Consider the following 23,249-nt stretch of genomic DNA (forward strand, 5'->3'; position numbering starts at 1 on the left):
AGATTGTAAATTTGTAAAACTATAAATTTAAAATAATTTCTAGGTCTTCACAAGATGTTTTGATCATAAAGTAAAATACTAGATTGCTCATTGTTCTTTTGCTATTTTGGGAATTTGTCTAGTTTTTGTTACTTTTTGTTTTTTATTGTTTTTTGTTTTATTTTGTCATGTTGTGTTTTCTTTATTTGTTGTTTTGAGCATCATTTTGTTTTGTCATTTTTTGTCTATTTTCTGTTGTTTTGTTTCTTCCCTTTATCATTTTTGGTCTTATTTTTGTAATTTTTTGTCTTGTTTGTGTGATTTGTTCATCTCTTTGTGACTTTGTAACTTTTTTGTCTCATTTTTTCTCTTCTTTTTGTTTTCTTTTGTTTTGTGTCATTTGTCTCATTTTTTAAAAATTTAGTTTTTCGCTTTTGTCATTTTGTGTCTTATTTTTGTCATATTTAGTCTTGTTCTTTTTGTTTTTTGTCCTTTTTTTGTCTGACTTGTGTTGTTTTGATCATAAAGTAAAATACTAGATTGTTCAGTTCCAGATACCTGTGACTAAATGTTTTGTTCCTCTGTTGATACTCTGTGATCTGTAAGTCGTAATGTGTAAATGATCAACTGAGGCATGATGCTGTTGAAATTCAACTTATATTTCTTAAGAAATTTCAGGTTGTTCATCATGTTTTGGAGTTATCGTTATTTTTAGGTTATTATGTCATGATTTTACTGGTCCAGTCCACTTGAGATCAAATTGGGCTGAATGTGGCCCTTGCACTAAAATGAGTTTGACACTCCTGCCTTGGATAAACAGTTTGATGGAGAATATGTGAATTTTATTTTCACTCCATGCCAGGCGGTGGCGGTAATGCACCAAACCTCAAACCGAAAAAGAAGAAAACGAATCCAGCCAATCAGGACGCAGCTTCACCAACACAAACTTTAAATGCAACTAGGAAGAAAACATGCAAGCTTTTTTTCCTCCAAACGGCGTAAATACATTATTAACGTAAAGTTGCTCCGTTAATCTGAACGGTTCCGATATTTTTTAGTGATTTTTGAAAGGACATTGTTGGGAGACTACAGGGAGAGGTAGTTTTAATGTTAGCACAAGTATAAATCGGCCAGCTGCTGTCGTTGTTGTGCTAGCACTGATGCTAACGGTTTTACTTTACGCTAATAGTTCGGTGAAAGATTTCATGTGTGGTTAAGTGTTAATTTGCCCCAACAACAAACAAAATGCTGAACTCCTCACGTTTGGCTGTATGTCTGTGTTAGTGAAGGACGAATGCGCTGGACTGGAAGATGGAAGTCGCTGTTAAAGGTAAGTTAAAAGTTAAGACGATAAATAAACTAAATGCAACTTACCTGCTCACATGTGAAATAGCTGCATAACGTGTTTTATTTCGGTGCTATTCTTCATAGTTCTGGTCATGTCATCATCCCAAAGCCTTTCGCGGGAACAGTCTAGCCTAAAGTCTTTTAAATGGTGATTTTTTTTTCTTAGTTTGTGTCTCTTTGTGACAGTAAACTGAAAATCTTTGAGTTGAGGAGACAGCGGACGCCATTTTGTGCTTTGGAAAACACTGATGGACGTTTTTCACCATTTTTTTTAGGACAAAACGTCAATTAATTGCTAAGACAGAGTAATACACGATAATAAAAAAGATCATTATCTGCACCCCTGTATTTGAGACAAAAAAGTTGACTAAATGTAATAATTTAAATGTTTGCATTTAGGGCTGTCTGTCATCATTCTAAAGCATTTGACACTAGCTAACATGAAGTTTATATTGTAAAAACACTCCTCTCTATTTATGTTAACAATTGTTACATCAGAAGTTTGTAAATTTGACAGTTTTTAAGGTTATTGGAGGCACATGTGACCCTTGCTGAATAAGGAAAAAGTGATCCAATGACTAAGGCAATAATTAGACTTGTTTGTTTAACTCACACAGCAGAAAGAAAGCATACAACACTAGATTGAATAATAACTTGTAAAAAGCTTGCACCGCATACGGACATTCCCAACACGGTCAGTTGTACTGTATTGACGTGACAAGTGTGTTTGTTTGATAGGGAAGGCCAAGAGGAGGCACCTGAATGCAGAAGAGTGTGATGAACTGGGACAAAGTACAAGAGGCACAGACGTCCTCTCCCGACCCCACACATCTAACCAGGGTTGGGGCAACCGCGACCCCAATCGTGGGCTGTACCCCAGAACACCCCCCAAGCGCTGGAAATGGGGTAATATTCTCTTACCTTCTTCTACAAATGTAGCACAGAACAGAGCACAGGTTACAGACAGTAGGATGTCTATGCAAGGAAGTATGTTATTATTTTGTTTAGTCATTTTTTGCTGCTGACAGAAAGTCAAAAAATTGTCAGACTGAATCTTTCTTCCTCAACCTTTCAGCACCTGCCTCAGGAAGTCCTACTGGGAAACAGAAGGGCATCAGCGACTTCTTCTCTGTGACAGGAGTAGTCAGTTCAAGCCCACGCAAATCCTCCCTGCCCTGCACCTCCACATCTCCCAAAGAGGAGCCAAGGGTACTGAAAGAAGAAGAAGAAGAAGAAGAAGAGGATGATGATGATGATGTCAACCTTTTAGCTGTCCCGTTGGCACCAGAGCCTAAGGTGAAGATGGAGGAAGAGAGTGATGATGACAGTCTGTTAGCTGCCATCGTGATGCCGGAGCCTGAGGAGGACGAGGATGAGATTGACGATGTCAGCCTGTTAGCTGGTACAATGGAGTCAGAGCCTAAACCAAAGGAGGAGGATTACCTAGAGGGAATCACAGCTGAGATGTTTGCAGATGATGATGAATTCGACCAGTGTGAGGAAGAGGAAGTGGAGGCCCTCCCTGATGCTCACTATGGGCTCCTGGGCAGCAGTAACTTGTTGCTGCAACCTCAGGGCTCCATGGATGACCTTCCAGAAGAGGTGCTGAGGCAAATATTGAGCCTTATCCCTGCCCAGGACCTTTACCGCACTGCCAGCCAGGTCTGCCATCGCTGGACGAACATCGTCCACGACACCAAGGTTAGACAAAGAACACAGTTGCATTAGTCACGTATATTAGCAGCAGGGGCTAATGCTGATGCTAAGTGATGTTAGCTTGTAGCTGTGATCTAGCTGTAGAAAAGTAGATGTTTACTATGTGAGAAAGGAGTTTCACCAGAGTCTTGGTGTGCAATGTCACATGACAGGTCAGGAGTATGTAATGCTGTGTCCTTTAACTTTGTATCTTATTGTGTGGCGTGCTTTTACCTCTTTGACTTTTGCCACATTGTGCTTTGTAATGTTTGTAAGATGTTAGTCTTGTCCCAGCTGCAAAAGTCAAACTAAAAGGCAAGGGAAAGCTTGCATAGCTGTTGTGAATGTTATGTGGATGTGTTCTCTTGCTCAGTTCGTGCCCTTCAAGAAGCAGTACTACCGCTACATGATGCAAGAGACGGATACAGTGCTGGAGATCAGCTCCATCCTGAAGAACAGCGGCGTAACAGAAAAAGCATCATCACATGACAGCATACGGAAGCTTGTTGTGTGAGTCTCTGTTTCTTTACATTTGTGTAATAAGAAAATAGTTACAATTTCTAAAATCATAATATATATGCACATATATAATGATAATAATAATGCATATATATATATATTTCAGTCCCTCCAGGATTTCGCAGGCGTTTTTCGAGATTGTTGTGGCTGAAAATGCCTGAATTCGCGGCAGCTTTTCTAAAAAATTGTGATGTAAGTTGTGATGTTTTAAGCATATTTATTGCGATGAGATTGCGGGAGACAGTGACAATAGCTGACAAGATGCATTTTTTTTTAGGTTTTAGAACATGTTTCAACATTTTAATTGACAATACTTATTCTAATATTTATTCTAATTCTTTAAGACACCCCAACCCACTTACACAAAAGCTCGAATACCACGATGAAATTAGCAGCAGATAGATACTGGTCTAACATGAAGTGGTTGGTAGATGTAACGCACAAAATGATCATTTATTATTGAATGAATCACATTTGGACATATCTGTCAACGGCAATTTCATATCGTAGCATACGGCTAATCACAAATACACGCTCACAGCTTGTCACGTCAATTAACAGGAAAAGCATTCAGAGAGCACAGTACTCCAACAAGACTGTTCATTACCTGACCTTGTGCTGAACACAGGTGTGTGTTATGCATGTGTATGTTATGTACAGATACTGAGTTACGTGACCTAAATTTGTAGCGGGCGGTGGGAATTGATGGGACTCAGAAACACCCCCACAGTTTAATCAATTTTTCCTTGCATCATTTTCAATCACTCCACAGTGGTGGATTTGTAGTAGGATCACAATCATGTGATCGTCTGCAGGCCGCTGAGGTAGCGTTCACTTGTTGTCATGGTTACTTTGCCGCTATCAGACGCCGTGCCGCTACCTCCATGGGAAATCTTTAACAAATCTGTAGATCACTGCCAAAATCTAATCACATGGTCCTTGTGTCATTTCTGATCTTCCCTGAAAATTTCATCGAAACCCATTGGTCCGTTTTTGAGTAATGTTGCTAACTGAGGAATGATTCACGCTGATCGTCACATAACTCCACCACATTCCTTGGTGGAATAATTAATCTAACTTACCTTCATTCTTTTAGTGCTCACAACAGATCTGGATGCTACGGTTTCCATCATGGTGATTTGTCTGGTCTGTGGTCCTCATTTCAGCCATTCTCCTGATATGTTTCGCAGTAGAGACATGTTTGTCAATAGATGATTTGTTTGTTTTTTTGTGTGTGTATGTGTGTTCCACCACAATATTGCACAGGGTGCAAAACAGTTTACCTCCGCTTTCGTAAACAAGCAGGGAATCGTTTTGCACGGTCTTCAGCAGTAATTTTTGTTGGTAAATCAGAGACACTAGAATGGGAAAAGTCTGGATCTTCAAACCATAAACAAGGAAGTGAATTCGGTCATGTACCTGCATTACGTTTGCGCTAGGGACTGCTATGATTGGTGGAACACATGGGAGGGGGGCCAAAATTGCAAAAACATTGCGGTGATTCGACAAAATTGCAAGGTCGCGCAGAATTCCAGGAGATTGGTTGAATTCACATGAATTGGTGCGATCACAGTATCGCGAATTCCTGGAGGGACTGATATTTCATGACTGGAGTATTGGTCGAAAAAATGACATGAAATTTTCCACTAATGAAACACACCAAACAAGCTTCTAATTATCTTGTGTGTCTGTGTTTTGATCAGTTTAATGGCTCAGCATAACGTTGGAGAGCGTGTGAATCCAGTGGACATTCTGGAGCGTGTAAAGAAACATCGCCTTTTCCCTCAAGCTGAGGCCTCCATCAGATTACTTATTCCTGATATTCAGAAGTGCTTTAATCTTGGCATTGAGGTATGACTCACACACAAAGATACATGAAAAATCTCTAGCAATCTTGTGGAGCAAATATGGAGTTTCCAGTTTGTACATGATTCACATCACTTGTGTCTGATCTCCAGGGTCCTAATCCGTACGCAGCCATGGCCATCATACTGATCCTGAGTGAGAGTGTTGGTGATGTGCAGGCCTTGGTGTCTCTGCTCACTGGCAGCATGTCTCACATAGCCATCACAGAGTACCTCAGCCACATGGCCATGATGTTGCTCTCTTTAGAGAGGAGCAACATCAGGATTAGTAACAGGTACGCCCCACAATAGTCAACATTCAGGGTAACACAGCACTCTTCTCAGCCTGGTCATGATTTTCTTTTTTTTTTCTGCCCCTCAGGTTACATTACAACATCTACTATGTACTCCACCTGATGGAAAACGGCCCCTTTTCTGTCAGCTCTGGTCAGAGCAGGTGAGTTCAAAATACATCAGTTTCATTGAGAAATGAGTGCTACTGTGTTCCTTTATTCCTAAATTATTCATAGTGAAGGACCCATTAAAGGTTCTGTATGGTGAAGGAGCTCAAAGTCTGTTTGTCATACAGTGTATCTTAGCTGTAAAAGGTCCCATAGCATTTGGTTGATTTAGCTGAAAGAAAGGATCTTGCATTTTCTCTTGTTTTCCAGAGATGGTAACATCGGTCAGTTTATTTTTTATGTGACTGGAACTGTAGCAGGAAGACATTATACATATATCTCTAACTACACGTTCAACCTGTTGTTAGCCATCACCATCAGTTCTGTAGCAAACTCTGTTACTATTCGAAGCCACAGTAGCTACAAAAACATTAAGTAATAATGGGAAAGTGTTCAAATCTGGCAAAAACTGTTTTTGAATTGCTTAGGTTTTCCATCAGTTTTCTGCTGCTCATTTTGGTCAAAACCATGGTATTCGTTTTTTTTACAAGGGGTTATGATAACGTTATTTACAGATACCTCTTGATGACAGAGTTACAGATTCATTATTCTTATATATGGCTGAGAAATGCTGACAGAAACGTAACAAAAAACATCTTCTGTAATTTATTTGGTATGGCCTTAAAAATGGAATTAAATTGAATATTATGTGGTGTAAAAAGTTCAGTATTTTTTGGTAAAGAATGCAGAAACACTGTTCATTTTGTTTATATTGTAAGAATATATTTTTACAGCATACCTGATAAAATGTTTTTTTTGAGAGTTCCAGCACATGTACTTTAGAACTAAAGGCAGCGCTGTTATTTACAGTTGAGAACATTTAACTTCATATCAGCCGTAATCACAAGGTTTTGCTCCAGTGAACACAATTAACATCCCATTAGGGCTGCAGCTATCGATTATTTCAGTAATCGAGTATTCTATTGATTATTCTGGCGATTAATCAAGTAACTGGTTCTGTGCTTGGCATGTGCATTACATCATCAAAGGTAGAAGTGAGCGCACAGTGCAACAGAAATAACCATCCTGGTGGAACATGGGCAGATATCTGTGGGGCATTACACATATATAGTATAGTACAGGGGTATTCAAGTAAACACATATATTTAGTTGGTGATACAGAAATCACATAAATATGTTTTTATGTTTGGTCCATTTAAACTGCTGCTACTGCAGCTGATAGAACACAAATAAGAAAACTGATCAATTTATTAGTATTTATTACAGAGAATATTCAATCAGTAACTTTAGTTTCACTTTGATTTGGCTGCAAATTAAAGTGATTTCCTTCATTATGAGACAGTGTCAGACCTACATGCACTTCAATACAATATCATGTTTGAATACATGAAGTTTGATAGTTTTATTGTGCAGCTGTCTGTTATCAGTTATCAGCTGTAAAATAAATGCATTAATGCATGTTTAACAGTTTTCTACCAGCATTCCTTACATCATTTCCAGTAGCAGCTTTTTACTGTCATAATTTTTTATGTTCCTCGTTGTTCTCCATTAAAACAACCTGTTGATAGAAGCAGCTGAACATGATCGGTTCATATTGTCCAGAAAACGAGTCAAATGATGGTTAAACGCTCCTGTTTGTATGTCGAGTTCGAAGGAAAAGTCTGAGTTAACGAAGAAAGCTGAAAACCTCCTTCATAGCTGTTAACTCTGACTGAGGTTTTAGTTTTTGTCGAACACAAAGAAAGTCTGACTGTGTTAAACTGCCTTCATAGTTCAGTCCTCTGATCTGATAAACGCCGTAAACACCAGAAAAGCTGCACCTGTTAAAATAGTAGCGTCCTGTCAAATTTAAATCCCCTTATAATTTATTGATTATAGGTCCAGGTCCGTATAGGATGAAGTCTGGGTCAAGTCTCAGACTGCAGTCCACCAGTTAGTGACCTGGGGTCTAGTATGTAGTGGATTAAATGAAGCCTCCATTCACAGAGTTTGGCCTCGAGGAATTTTAGTAATCGAATTACTCGAATAACTCCAGGAATCGTTTCAGCCCCATATCCCACTATCACCAGCTAAGGTATTTCAAACTGTCCTTGTTTTCCTAAAATCCGTTTTGTTGTTTGTACATTCACTTCTGCAATTTTATATGAAACTCTCCAAGTTTAGATGCTGTTCTTTCTTATTTTTTGGTTCCTATGATACGGTTCCGGACTGATGCTATTTTAACTGATTTAGGATTTTTAAACATGCTGTGTTTGTGTGTTTCTTTTAGGCAGGCCCAGATTCACCTCACACGTGAGCAGCAGCAGGTCCTCTGCCACGATATCCAGACCGACCATGTGGTGAAGATAGTGGCGTTTGCAGGTACAGTGAATTTGTGGCACGGGAGCCAGTGCTGCTCATCCACATTCTACAGTCCTTTAATTCAGTTTAACACACAGCCCATTCTGGGAAACCGCTTAAGAAATCACTCAGTAATTATTCCAAAGGTTTAAAATTCCATGTACAAAGTAGTATGTGTGATGATGATGATTAAAAAATGTACAGTGAGCATCTAAAAATGACTATATTGTGTACTCTGTCCTTGTTTATTACTATACTAAGATTTTACCCCTCTATATACTGGTTCTATATAACAGAAGCATAAATGAAATGAACTGTACAATATGTGAAACATCACTAGAGGGCGTTCTTTATCCATTCCACCTATCATTCCACATTCTTGTTTTATTACTGTGTAAAGACAGGTTTCATGTTTAAACTACACGTGATTTCTGAAGTTAATTAAAAATAGCTTCAGAACAACAATGTAAAAAAAATGTTATGCTTGTTTTATCGTCTCTCTCAGTTGGATTTCTTGTTACCATTTAATCTCTGTTTCCGTTCTACTTCATGAACACATTTATTGGTGTTTAGTTAGAAACAGGCTGATTTTACCAGGGTGCTGTCGCTTCAATTCAGTTTTATGTAGCTTCAAAGTATTAAATGCGCCATTAGATGTGTGAGATAGAATACGTAGTTTTGTCAGTGCCAGTGTTGTGGGGTTAGGGTTAGTTGTGATGTAAGCTGATTCGGCATATCAAAGGTCATTGCTGTCTGATGCAGGTACAGGGAAGACGACCACGTTGGTGAAGTATGCTGAACAGCGTCCGCACCTCCGCTTCCTGTATGTGGCCTTCAACAACTCAGTGGCTTGTGAGGCACGCCGCCGTTTCCCTAGCAATGTGGACTCCAAAACTGTCCACTCATTGGCCTATAGCGACATCGGGAGGAGGTGAGGCAGGACTCCAGACTAACTTTTTCACTGGTAGCACCAGTGTGACCACCTTTGTCATTTGTTTGCACCTCCCACCTTGTCACAGGCAAAACACATCACTTGATGAACATCTTCTTATCGATAGATAAGCTACAATTTCCCAGTGTTCCCTAAATGCCCCACATTGCAGGGTGTGGTAGCTGCGCTGCTCAGACAGGTGTGTGACCAAAAATTATTTTGAAAATAGTTAAACTGGGGCATTCTAATGTCAGTTTTATCACAGGGGAAACATGCAGTCTTTTCTATGAGCGGAAAAAGCAGCGTAGGTGTAGGTGTGCTCGGCATTTCCAGAGAAGACCGCATTTTTAAGCATAAATACCACATTACCCTAAAGTTACAAATTTGCTACTTCCCACCACAGTGGTTAACAGTAACAGCCTGTGCCAGTTAGAGTGACACCAGTACAGCTTAATAAACATCATGCCCTTGCTCAATGCGACTACTTGAAATTTTAACTCACACACAGAAAAATGTGACAAATGTGACTGTTTTGGTTGCAGTCTGAAGCCCTGTGACAAGAGGGGACTGCCCATTTGGTTTTTCTAATCTGGGATCTCATACATTTCACCTGTACTCTGCATGTTTTACATTTAGAGCTGATGTCCTGTTGCATCGTCCAACTTTTACTGAGCTTCAGCTAACCTGACATTCTGATACATGCTCCCTAAACTGTACTTCCCTGAGAATCTACACAGATGATATTTTTATTTTGGCATTCATTGCCTTGTTTACACTCTACATATTGCTGTGTGTTTTACCAGTGCACAGAACGGGTACGTTGTGGTGCTCTTTGGCTGACAACAGTTGAACTCTTTGACAGGAGTCGGTAACTTTTTCCAGATTTGTACAAATGAGCCATTTTTGACAATCAACCTTGTGAGGTCTTTTTTGTGTAACATAATTCATATCAACAGACGGGCTCAGAAAATAGCAAACTCTAGTTTTTATGTGTCAAAGCTGCTCTACAACACACTTCTCTACTTGGACTTGACTAGACTCCAGGTTTGCAAACTCCTAACTCCAGGTAGTTTCTGCTGACGGGGCTCCAGACTAACATATCCACTGGTAACACTGGAGCCACCAGCTTTCTTTGTTGATCTCGCCAGCACATGATTTGGTCGCCCCTCCCACACACCCCTTATTTAGGTTCAGGATTGCCATAACTATTAATCCACCATGAGCTGATGAACAGCTCTTTTTGTATAAACTAGTTAAGTTGCATTGGCTTTCAGTGACACAACACTAGATATTTGTAAAATGTTTTTAATCTTATAATATTGTCACTGGTCCTCTTCTGGTATCAGTCATAAACTGGGCACAGGCTAAAGATTTCTATGAGCGGATCACATTTTACATGTCAGTACCACAGTTGATCATGTTTATTTAGTCAAAATTGTGATCAGTGTTTGCATTTGAACCACCATGACTGAATGTGGGAGCTACTTTTTCTTCTTAACTCACTCAGTCAAGATCTCTGCATGCACCTGAAAACTTTTACCAGCTGGTGTGTCAAACCTCTCCCCCTCCTCCAGCCTCTTCCTCTCTCCTCAGTGTGTTATTTAAAATAATCTGCTATAGATCGTTTTGTCATTGAAACATGGCAACAGTGAAATTGATCGTTTAACGTGTCAGGCATGGAGAGACTGAGTCAATGTGGAATAAACAGTACTATTTTAAATCACAATAACGGAAGGGCCACCAGATCAGCCTAATGATCATCACTCACTCGCATAATTGCTGATGTTGACACCCTGGTCTGATCAAATGCGTCACACTAAGGCTCTAGTGTCCAGGTCGATGTCCAATCATATTTGTACTTTGTCTAGTAACTCCTCTTTTTCTTTCAGTGCATCCGGTATATTCCATTTTAAAAACTAATTGTTGTATTTCTGTGATCTTCTCTGTGGCAGGTATAAACTGTATGGAAAGCTGACCTCTAACCTGAAGCCATTTACCGTCAACTCTGTTCTGCCTAAAGGCCGCGGTGGCTTTGGCAACGCCAAAGTGGTAACCACAACTCTCAACACCTTCATGGCTTCACCAGATGAGACCATCACTACCAGACATGTCCCCAACCGCTATATAAGTCATAGCGGCTCAGAGAAGATCATCTCTATTGATGACCAACGGGTATGAGCATGTTAATGTATAAAACTGACACAGTTTGTACCCAATTAATTAAATCAATGATGAGCAAGAGCACCCTAAAGTTACATCTAAACTGTCTGCCTTTTATTTTGAAACCCTAGTTGTTTGTCCAAGATGCTCAGGTGATCTGGGATAAAATGAAGGAGCTCAAAAAGACTTCACAACACGGCTTTTACATGCCTCACGATGGTATGCCAGCTGGAAATGAGCAAAATCAACATGAGTGATACTGCTATAATTTGTGAAAAAGGGCTGCGCAGATATTCACTGGAACTTTGCATTCTAGGTTACCTTAAACTATGGCAGCTTCAAAACCCTTGCTTATCTGACAAATACGATGCCATTTTCATCGATGAGGCCCAGGACTGCACTCCAGGTACTGAAATATTTATCGTCATGCAGTCTTGCATTCTTGTGGAAAAGCACAACTCATGATGATCTTGTTTGTCTTTACAGTATCATGATGTCTTCTTCCTTTGTTCCATTGCAGTGGTCATGGATGTGCTGCTGTCTCAACGCTGTGGGAAAATCCTGGTTGGGGATCCTCATCAGCAGATCTACACCTTCAGAGGAGCCGTCAATGCCTTGGACATGGTTGATCACACCCACATCTACTACCTGACGCAGGTATATACAAACACACTGAGGTGACTGTTGAAGAGCAGCAGTTACAGCCAATGACCTCCTTATTCAGAGAAATTTGTGAAAATTTAAAGATGCACCTTTGGTGATAGTAACAGCCTGTAGGACTGTAGGACTCTGCATATTTAACTCATTCTTCTCTGCAAAACTGCTCAAGCTTTGCCAGGTTACACAAGGATCAGGAGTTAACAGCCCTTACGTTACTTTGTAGAATGTCAATAGAACTTCCAAAATGGGGGTAGATTTCAGAGACACTGTGTGTAATGCTGCTCTACTTCTCATAGTCAGTTTTATTAACTGTAATGGAAGCACAAGAGCTCAGGGTTTGTAAATATTTAGTGAAAAAACACACACAGGGGTCAGTCTGACAGTTCAGGTTTTGGCTGGAGAATAATGTCTGAATGTGTCACTGTGGTGGTCTGTAGTTGTGTGTTTTTTTTAATGAAGAAGCTAAAATGACAAATAGAAAACAAGTAGAAAAATAATGAATGACTCATCAAAGAGAAAAACTGAGCAAATCTGTAACAAATATATACACTACCAGTCATAAGTTTGGACACACCTTCTCGTTCACTGACTTATATTTAATTGTTTTATACATTGTAGATTAATACTGAAGACATCAAACCTATAAAAGAATACAGATGGAATTATGTTGTAAACAAAAAAGTGTTAATTTACAGTGTTAAACAATGTAGAAAATAATACAAATAAATAAAAAGCATTGAATGAGAAGAAGTGTCCAAACTTTTGACTGGTTGTGTATATATGTATATATTTTTTATAGTTATTATTTTGGCCTTTATTATATAGGACAGTGGAGAGAGGAACAAGACACATGGGTACAAGAGTGGGGGAATAACCTGCAGTAAATGGCCATTGGCTGGATTCAAACCTATGACCACTGCGTTGGGACTATAGCCCCTATTTATGGGTCGCCCACTCAGCCAGCCGAGCTCTCTGGCAGCCTGTAACAAATATATTTAAGGTTATCCACTATTTAGCCTACAGTGTTATAAATGCAATATGGTAGTAATGGATCAGATTAGATGATCAGTCAGTAAAACAACAGAATAGGTGTTGTCTGGTTAGATTTGCTTAAAGCTCCACCATGAGCATGATCTCTTGATTCAACTGTGTAAGCTGTGTAAATTTGGATGTAGATTCCTTTATACTGCATTACCTAGAGATGTGCTTGTGAAATTTGTGATAATGCGACTGTTGCATCACACTGCATTATTTTTAGATATGTGGACTTCATAAATATAAACTTCACGTATTAGGTGTACAAAATTTCATCTGTGGAACGTCAACATAATCCTCTGATCATTTGCATGAAGAGATTTTCATCTGTGAAATCTGTTGACACATTAGCAAAAAAAAATCTATAATTTCTACTAAGGCCATAGAATATGTCTAGTACCGGTTTCATGTCAAGCGATTGAGTTCATAAATAGAAAAGAATACGTCATAATGCTATAAACATGCGGTTTCTACTTTGCTGTGGCGTTATATTTCAGCTCTGTCTCTTTTCATTAGAATATTAATAATAATCATGCGCTTCAGTTCATCATATACGGTACTCATTCATGAGTTTTACACTAAGCTGTTCGGTGTTATTCAGAAATATAAACCTTGATGCCTCTGATGTCTTTGTTCAGAGCTTTCGGTTTGGTCCTGAGATCGCGTATGTGGGTGCTACCATCCTCAAAGTTTGCAAGCAAGTTCAGAAGATTCTTGTGGGAGGGACACAGAAAGGTAAATACTGCAAATGGTTTCCTTCAATATTTTGTCCTCTTAGAAATTTCAGGTTTTAAAACATTTGAAAATCATTTTTAAACAGTGGGGTCTATGATCCAGAAGTATTACATTTTCACAGGTTGGTTTTGTTTTTATATTCTCTAGGTGGTGTTTGTGATGAGACTGCAGAAAGGACTCTGCAGGCTGTGATGATGGGTACAAGTCACAGTCGAGGGAAGACAGCCATTTTGTCGAGATGCAACCTCGGTGTGTTTCGTGAAGCCGTCCGGTTGACTAATGCCAACCGAAATGTTCGCATCCACTTCATAGGCGTAAGTGTACATGTGCTCACTCTCAGAGGTAGAACCAGGTCTATTTCACAGCATGAAGTTATGGGATGAAAGCTTTGACACTGCTGGTCCAGGTTTCATTAATTTGGGTTGTTTTCACTTGTGTTGTGTCTGTCTGTCTGAAATTAGATAATGTGTACCATTGAAGAAGCATTTCATTGTATGACCTTAATCTTTTCCTGTAGGATGTAAAAAACATAGGCCTCGATAGGATTCTGGACATCTGGCACCTGATGCAGCAGACAGAGCAGGAGATCCCACAGTCAAGAGGTGAGACTCATGGAGCACACATACAGTTCAAGGCACAATCCAAAAGTTCTGAGACTGTGCGTCCAAAAATCAGAAACATTACTGGATTTGACTGCTGTCCCTTTCTAAGCAGCCTCCTTGTGAATCAGTACAACACTTTCAGGGCTCCTGCACGGCTTATAAAACTCCCTGCAAGCCCTGTTATGTACACATGTTAAGCACCATTTGCAATTTGTGCTAAATCTCTTGCACTGTGCCAAAACAACAGTGCCTCAGCTTATTATTATTTTCATGACAGGAAAAGCAGTGAACCACAAGTGTTTTTGTGCTCTAAACATACAAACGTGGACCTACGGACTACTGCACATTGAGTGCCTGTTAGATTTCTACCTGACTTGATCTGAAATTACTCTGATGTCTTGGAATGTGATCAACAGATAACAGCTGCAGTTTTTACAGCATGTTGCAGTTCCTGTTCAGGCATGATAGTAAATGTGTGATTCTCACCTGATCTAACAGCTGATTGGTTTAGATTTTGGCTCAACAGTGAGTTTTATATTTCATTTCAGTTGACTGGCAGATACTGCCTGCGCACCACAGTCCCACAACTTTTTGAGTGCAACATGTTGTCTGTCATTGATCTGCTGTTTATGTGCTGCTGTTTAAACCTTGTGATGCTTTTTGATTTGCTGTCATTTGTACACTGATCAAAGAGGTCTGATATACATGGTTAAAGTTCCAAAATGTATTTGGGCAGTTAAACTATCATTATAAAGTTGTGAAGGCAATTTCATAAAATGCTTGATGAACTGGTGTTTGATCGATACAGCAACACAATATGCAAAGAAAACATTTTCTACAAAAAAAAAAATTTTCGTTGTCACTTGGAAAAAAAAAGCACAAACACATACCTTGAAGTGATGAAAATAAATATATTTGGACAAGTTCTGTATGTGTGGAGCATGTTAATTACTCTGCCAAGGAACACGGCGGAGAAATTAATTCATTAGATCGGCATAAAACTCACTCTTCCACCCTCTGTATTTGGATATATAGTCAAAAACTTAAATACTGGTAGACTTGTAACTGAGAATAGGAGGTACATGTTCACGCCTAGGAAGACAAGCAGCAGATTGGACCACATAATTTTGAGTAAAATCAAGAAAAATGTGAGAAATAAAAGGAAGAATCACTTCAGACTTTGCACAGGACAACCTCCAATCCACATTGCACTGAAAGCGTGGATGTCAAGGACCAAATTCACACAGTTAAATGTGGCTTAAATGTCCAAAGACTTTTGAGGATCATGTTTTGTTTTTTTTAAAAAACTGGTAATCCATCCTGAATTTTACTTTATTACTCCACCAAGGAACGTAGCGGAGTTATGTGGCGATTGCCGTTGGTTTGTCTATTGGCAACATTACTCCAAAACAGTCTAACGGATTTGGATGAAATATTCAGGGAAGGTCAGAAATGACACAAGGACCAAGTGATTAGATTTTGGCAGTGATGCAGCTTATAGTCAGGATCCACAGATTTGTTAAAGATTTCTGTATCATTGATATCGGCATGGGGCTGCACAGTGGCGTAGTGGTTAGCACTTTCGCCTTGCAGCAAGAAGGTCCCTGGTTCGCGTCCCGGCTTTCCCGGGATCTTTCTGCATGGAGTTTGCATGTTCTCCCTGTGCATGCGTGGGTTTTCTCCGGGTACTCCGGCTTCCTCCCACAGTCCAAAAATATGCTGAGGTTAATTGATTATTCTAAATTGCCTGTAGGTGTGAATGTGAGAGTGATTGTTTGTCTCTGTATGTAGCCCTGCGACAGACTGGTGACCTGTCCAGGGTGTCCCCTGCCTTCACCCGAGTCAGCTGGGATAGACTCCAGCCCCCCCCGCGACCCTAGTGAGGATTAAGCGGTGTATAGATAATGGATGGATGGATGATATCGGCATTGCATCACTGTAACTATGACAACGTGTGAATGCTGCCTGTTGATGATCATGTGATTGTGATCCTACTACAAATCCACTGCTGTGGACCACAAATTGTTTAAAGATTTCATCCGTTGGAATTGATACAATGACTGGATAGCTGTGGTGGAGTACTGCGCTCTCTGAGTGCTTTTCTAGTTCATACAGGGCCAATTCTCAACATATGTCATCTCAGTGCAGTTCACTTAGATAGGTGAAGAAGAGAAACACAACAAATCCAAAGGGTAGTGTTCATTCTCTCTGAACTGAACTTGGGACTAGTGGGAAGAAACAACTCCCCTTTACCAGGAAGAAACCTGCAACAGAACAGTAATCACTTAGGAGAGCAGGCAAGAGAAGATGGGAAGTTGTTAAGAGAAAGAGGAAAGTAGAGAAGTGTTCAGTGTATAATGGGAAATCCTCATTCTAGACTTGTAGCAGCATCACTAAGTGTAAGCTTTATCAAAATGGAAATATAGATATGCTTCAGAATAGAATAAATGGTGCATGTCACTCAGAAAAGTCAGATTTTTGGCATTAATGCTGAATTTGTTCTGTCTTTAGCCATAAAGGATCCCTTTTTTCGGAACTTTGCGAAGGCAAAAAAGAATGCCTTCTGGGCCCTGAAGTCGTATGTCACACAGACCGAGGACAAGGAGCTGGAAGGAAAAGTTAACATTGTGGAGCAGTATAGAAGTCACATCCCACAACTGGTGGTTCGTCTGAAGAAGTGTCACGAAAGTGACTATCACAATGCAGGTTTGTATGGAGACACACACACACACACACAATGTACAATTGGACAATTCATATCTCCAGAAAGATGCATGTAAAAATGTTTTAGGCATAACTCTCAGTTACTTAAATGAATCCTGACTAAATATGATCTTAGGAAGGAAGAAGTGCCTTAAATAGACAAATGACTCATCGTGTGAGGTCTTATCCTTACCACTTTCCTCTTAAGATGTCAATCTTGAAAAATAGGACAGAAGTCTATGCTTTAACTTAAGATTCAGTTTAGTAAGTGGAGTTTGTAGCAGGTTAAAGAAGGAGGAGTTGTTCAGTCCCCTTCAGTTTTTAGTAAATGTTATAAAAGCAAAAACTGAAATATTACATTGACAAAGGTATTCAGACCCTTTGCTATAAATTTAGCTGAGGGACTCTCTACTTCTCTTAATCATTTTGAGAAGTTTCTACACCTTGTTTGCACAAAATTTGGAAATTGGACATGCCTTTTATTTTAACCTATTCTATTACTAGATTCAGGCTGGATGTGTTTAAAAATTCAAAATAAGATATCTTGGCCTGACTTTCAGACATTTGAGGGTCAACATCAGTCTATCCAAAAATGATAAGAATCAAGAATTCAACGTATTCTTTTAACCAGTTTTGGGAATTGGGGTTTCAGATCATATTTAGTGTCCTGTGGACCACCTCAGAACGATTCTGAGTAAAATGGTAAAAGAAACTAACAGTGTTTTTTTTCCCCCATGTCTCAATATGACCAAGTTAGCCGCTGTGAATAAGGTTTTCCTGTTTTATCTGGCATATTTTGAGATCATTTTGAATTCCCGTAAAGCTGTACTTGGATTTGATGACTGTTTTCTGACTCTCTCTCCAGACTTCATGCTTGGAACTGTCCACAAGGCGAAAGGTCTTGAATTTGACACTGTGATAGTCACTGATGACTTTTCAAAAGTTCCTGCTGCCAGACACAACCTGCACCACACTCCTGGCTTCAAATTTTGTATGTTTTCCTTTAATAAACTTTTCTTTTCCCACTTGTTTTACATCAAAGTTTTCTGTCCATTGTGGTTGATTGCTTTATATTTCTTACATTACAGGACGAAGAATTGCATGATCAAATTCAGCTTCTTTACACAGCTTCTCTGTGTTTTTCCTGCACAGGGGACATTCCACACGATGAATGGAACCTGCTGTATGTGGCGGTGACTCGAGCTAGAACCTCTCTGGTCATCTCCAAGACCATCTATCACATCCTCACGATGGCTGGGGTAAGATATAAACACACATGTTGCTTCTTACTCAAATTGCTTCTGCATCTATTCAACCACACAGTCATATCAGACGCTGCCAGAATGCAGTGTTGCATTCATACATGCAGCTTAGACAAATTATTAATGGTCAAAAAAACACGATTTTCTGAGATTCTATTTGTGTCTTTTTCTCCAGCATCACCTTTAGGTTGAATTTGTTCTTCTGGTTTTGTCACTGCCACCTCTATCATGTGATTTTGTTTTGCCAACTTCTCATTTTGAAACCAAGATTGTTACGCTTATGCCAACGCAATGTAGAATATTTTATCTCACCATCACTACCAGCACTGCAGAGGAGTTTCACCTCCTTTGCTTCCTGTCTCTGCCTCAGCCAGAAGACTACACAACTTGCTCTTCAAGATTGTTCAATTATTTTATTATGCCTGGAGTAGAAATGTGCTCTTAGAAAGCATGGGCTGTTTCCCAACAAGTATGCTTGAAGTTGCTCTCACATTTTCCAGTGCAAAGTGGACTCTAGCTGGTGACGTGCGTTTTCATTGCTTTCAGGAAGCAGATGTGGTGAATCAAGACACTAAGAGACCAAAACGTATGGCTCTAACTGAATTTGTGTACATTTCTCCACTCCTGTGTCTATTGCTGTCAAACAGTGTGTATGAATTATTTCCTGTTGTGGCCTCATGAACAGTGCAGAGAAAAAAAACACCTGGAACTGGTTCACTATCACCTCATTTTCTCTGAGGACAAATAGTTTGCTTTGAAGCACAAGTTTTGAACATAGACTGTCTTTTTTTGGTGAGATTACAGGTACTCTTACTGGAATAGAAGAAGGCCATTTTTATGTGATGATGTGTAGGGCTTGGACTAATGTGTCATTATTTATTATTTACAGTTAATTAGGCTTCTTACATTTTAGTGCATCTTAAAGTGACCTTTTCAAATAACTTGATTTATGTGGTCATAAAGCCCCAAAATATTCAGTTTACTGTTAACACAACAAATGATGAACTAGTGTACGCCACCACTGAAAAGTTTGGGGTCATCCAGACAATTCCATGTTTTCCATGAAAACTCACACTTTTATCCATGTGCTAACATAACTGCACAAGGGTTTTCTAATCATCAATGAGCCTTTCAGCACCATTAGCTAACACAATGTAGCATTAGAACACAGGAGTGATGGTTGCTGGAAATGTTCCTCTGTACCTCTATGAAGATATTCCATTAAAAATCAGCCGTTTCCAGCTAGAATAGTCATTTAATACATTAACAATGTCTAGACTGTATTTCTGATTCATTTAATGTTATCTTCATTGAGAAAAAAAAAGATTTTCTTTCACAAACCTTTCTAAGCGACCCCAAACTTTTGAACGTTAGTGTATGTTTGACCGAATACTGAGGTTACATTCACACTAGTATGTTTTCAATTCAGAATTTGTTTTAGCTTGTAAATAAAATGATCTCATTTCAGACAAGCATTTTAGAATCATGTCAGAAATAACCTCTGTCCATACTACCATGCTTGGAAATGTCTCTCATGGCCATTCACCCCCACTGAGCATGTGGGCGGTGGTGCAACTATGAAGCAGAGTTTGGTTGCTTGCTAGTAGAAAACACTGCAGAGGATGAAGAGCTGTCAGCGAGGAATCAGGGCCTGCTACTATGTGTTTCCAAACTTAACAGTAATGGCAGTAGCCTGTTAACATTATCAGCACCCAGCTTACTTGATGAGCTACTGCTTTGTTAGGCCAAAAAGGCTAATTTAACCTCAATGAAGGTAGTTACAACAGATGCAGCTGTCATAGTTAACAAATAGTCACTTTTCAGGATGTCCACATTGTGACATTATGTTGTTAATATAAAGTGACAACAGAAAGTCTCACCTTGGATGTCAGTCTTGCTTGGATCAGATTGAGGCGTTTCTTCTATCTGTTCCGAACATGACACTGTTTACATTCTGACTTTTCACTCAATCCTCAAGATTTGCATACATGACTTGAAAGATGTTTTTTTCTACAAGTCAGAGCAGATCTGTTGTTCCACCTGCACTTGCTGACACCATCCATCCATCATCTATACGCAAACAACAGAAGACAGAGTTAATGACACTTAATCCTCATTAATCCTCAGCACTTAGGGCTTGCTCTGGGGGTTCAGGCGTATGGGTTCTGTAAAGCATCTTGAAACTGTTTGAATTGTAATTGGCGCTATATAAATAAAATGGAATTGAACTGAATTGAATTAGGGTTGTAGGGGGCTGTAGTCCATTCCAGCAGACTTAGGGTGAAGACAGGGGACACCCTGGACAGGTCACCAGTCTATCACAGGACTACACATAGAGACTAACAATCACACTCACATTCACACCTACAGACAATTTAGAGTTATCAATTAAGTTCAATATGTTTTGAGAATGTGGGAGAAAGCCGGAGAAAACCGATACATGCACAGAAAGAACTTGCAAACTTCATGCAGAAAGATCCCAATCTGAGATTCAAACCTAGATTTGTCTAACTGTGCAGCAGCAGTGCTAACCACTGAGCCACCATGCCACCCCATTTACTGACACCATTCCAGAAAAATCACAATATCTATCTACTACCGCTGTGGTACTGTAGGTAGCTTCTGTACCACAGAAAATAGTTACTGTCCATCATGTTCTCAGAATATTAGTCTCAAGTTGATACCAAACTTCTAGGCTGTGGTCGGTTTTCTCAGGTTCTTTAAGTGATGTACAGAACCACTGGATGACACTAGAGCAGCAGCATGTCAGACCAAAACAAACAAGCATGAGCCACACCTCCTCCCTCCTTATGAAGGCTGTTTACACAAGAGCCAACATAAATAATCCATCCTTAGCTATTAACTCATGCTAAAGTGGTAAATGACATTGATTGGCTGTAGCAAGTTGTTAACAGCTTAAGTAAAGTTATCTCCACCTGTCTGTGCTTTGATCTGCTCATGTCTGCTCCGCTCTAGTTTATGTCTGAGCAGAACAGACGTAGCAGAGGAACCGAAGAAAACAAAACGGCAATAGAGACTCACCCTTAGATGAGATGATTGTGCATGTAAATTACATAATAGCACAAATAACTTACTGGCCTGTGGAGTGACTTTATGGAGAAACATTGTGTAGCAGCAGGCAGGAGGCCAGAGTCTGTAATGGATGATTTGCTCTCACACCCACCATGCTGGAAGGGAAAAGAGGCCAGAGATGGGATTCAGTGTATTAGAGTAAGAACAATAAAACTCTGGTTAGATGCATCTGCTGGAGAAGAGACAGTCTCTGGAGTATATTATGTCTCAGTTAATGTGGCTCAGTTGACTCCTGCTGTAAATCTTTCAAACAATAAAGCCAGTTAATCCACAGCTTAATGGACTCAATGTGGTATTGATTTATTAAAAACAAAGGCGTGATGATAAGATCCAGACATGCTTTCCTGCTGTTCATATTCAGTAGACTGCAATGTCAGGAAGAATAGCAATCCCAAAACATGAGCAACAGGCAGCTGGAAATGTGTCAAATTACATTGACAGACTTGATGATGGTGACGTGTGTTTTCTGTTTTATAAATGAAGTTTGGTACTAATGACGCCCTCAGCTAAAGATGACCACTAAAACATTTCAAAACCTGTTGTTTCAAAACGTCAAAGTTTCCCTTTGTCCAGAGCCAGAATCTAAATGATCTGCCATGTCTTCTCTCCTCCACTTCACCGACTTCCTGTTTTCTCCAGGAGTACTTCCTCAAGTCGGAGATGCCCAGTCCCCAGCTGACAGCAGGCGGTCCTCCCCCCTGCTCCGTCTCAAACTGTCCCAACTGCATCACACCCAGCTCAGCGTTCGTCATGCGTGAACAACACATGAAATGCGTAAAAACATTTCACACCGATTTCATCTTTTGTCAGTATAAAGTATGTTGTTTGCCCTGATGTGATCCTTCTTTTGCCTCTGTCCAGACCGATGGTGTGCTTCCCGGCGGGCTGCTGTGTGAGAGGTGTGTGTGGACACGCATCGGACCTACTGCCTTCCTCATGACCGACGGCGTGCTCTCAATGGCTGAAACACCACAAAGACTCGGCCCACCGTTCCACCACATTGTTTTCATAGGTCTTCTCTAACAGCACCTGTCTTCAAGGACCTGAAGTCTGTGTTATTTTTATTGTATTGGAAGTCGGGTGATCTTAAACACACTAACCAGAGGGCTGTACTATGAAGCTAGTTGGACATAGCCGGGCTGTCTTTGTGTGAGCCCAGTCAACAAAAAAATAAAACCCCAGTTGAGCAGCTTTCTGTGTTAACTCAGACTTTCTGAGTGCGCGTTCACTGGTTTTAGTAACGTACAGCTCAGCAGATTTATAGATATGATGATCTGTATCACACATAGAGAGCGGTCAGGAAACGATTTGGTCAAAGGGAGACGCTTCTTCCATCTGACACTGAAAAGAACCAGGTTAGCTCCACGGCATCAGTCATCATGGTGATCTGATTGGTTCAAAGATCCACCTTAGTGACACTAAACAATGCAACGTATCTCACTTCATAGTACAGCCCTCTGGTTATCAGCGCCCAAACTAAAAGCATTAAAACAAACACTTTTTACTCTTGTTTTGTAATATACCAGTGATGTTTGCAGTTGTTTTATATTGTGATGTGATTCCTTTAAGAAATATATTTAACAGCCTTCAGCTTACAGTCATAATGTGTGATAAAGACTGGACTGTAGAGCTCAGTGTGACTATTTTACACTTGTTTGTAAAAAAGAAAAGAAAGATGCTGGTCATTTTCTGTACTTCTGTTGTTTTTTTTTCGTTGTATCGTCTTTAATCCTTAGAACCAAACACTTCATATCCAAATTCACAAACATTCTTATTGGCTGAGATGCTCTCAGTATTTATTATAGAGTTGTAGTGTGTGTCAAATGAAGCATGGCCTTTCCAGAAATACCAGTTGCTTACATTTCCCTTTTCTGCTTGTAGGCTGCTGTATGGAGCCACAGTGGTCAAAAATGAGAATGATC

The 23,249-nt window shown here is 39.8% G+C and overlaps 1 protein-coding gene across 1 annotated transcript; it reads left to right on the top strand.

The window, feature by feature from the left end:
- Positions 1-898: 898 nt before the first annotated feature.
- On the top strand, positions 899-23,012 carry fbxo18 (F-box DNA helicase 1). The gene is made up of 21 exons (XM_023286330.3): positions 899-1,309; positions 2,065-2,232; positions 2,402-3,027; positions 3,395-3,531; positions 5,244-5,391; positions 5,499-5,680; positions 5,767-5,841; positions 8,076-8,167; positions 8,909-9,077; positions 11,030-11,249; positions 11,369-11,456; positions 11,554-11,643; positions 11,758-11,894; positions 13,571-13,667; positions 13,815-13,981; positions 14,185-14,269; positions 16,781-16,975; positions 17,838-17,963; positions 18,125-18,231; positions 21,967-22,101; positions 22,189-23,012. Exons 1-21 carry the CDS (start codon positions 1,291-1,293, stop codon positions 22,348-22,350), a joined length of 3,225 nt encoding a protein of 1,074 aa, XP_023142098.2. The 5' UTR covers positions 899-1,290; the 3' UTR covers positions 22,351-23,012.
- The last annotated feature ends 237 nt before the right edge of the window (positions 23,013-23,249 follow it).

Source organism: Amphiprion ocellaris, chromosome 21 (assembly GCF_022539595.1).
Source record: "Amphiprion ocellaris isolate individual 3 ecotype Okinawa chromosome 21, ASM2253959v1, whole genome shotgun sequence".
NCBI classification, from domain to species: Eukaryota; Metazoa; Chordata; class Actinopteri; family Pomacentridae; genus Amphiprion; species Amphiprion ocellaris.

Excerpts from the sequence above, each read along its gene's own strand:
- fbxo18 (XM_023286330.3), top strand. Across the intron at positions 3,028-3,394 it reads ACATCGTCCACGACACCAAG|TTCGTGCCCTTCAAGAAGCA; the intron begins GTTAGACAAAGA and ends TCTCTTGCTCAG. Across the intron at positions 8,168-8,908 it reads GAAGATAGTGGCGTTTGCAG|GTACAGGGAAGACGACCACG; the intron begins GTACAGTGAATT and ends TGTCTGATGCAG.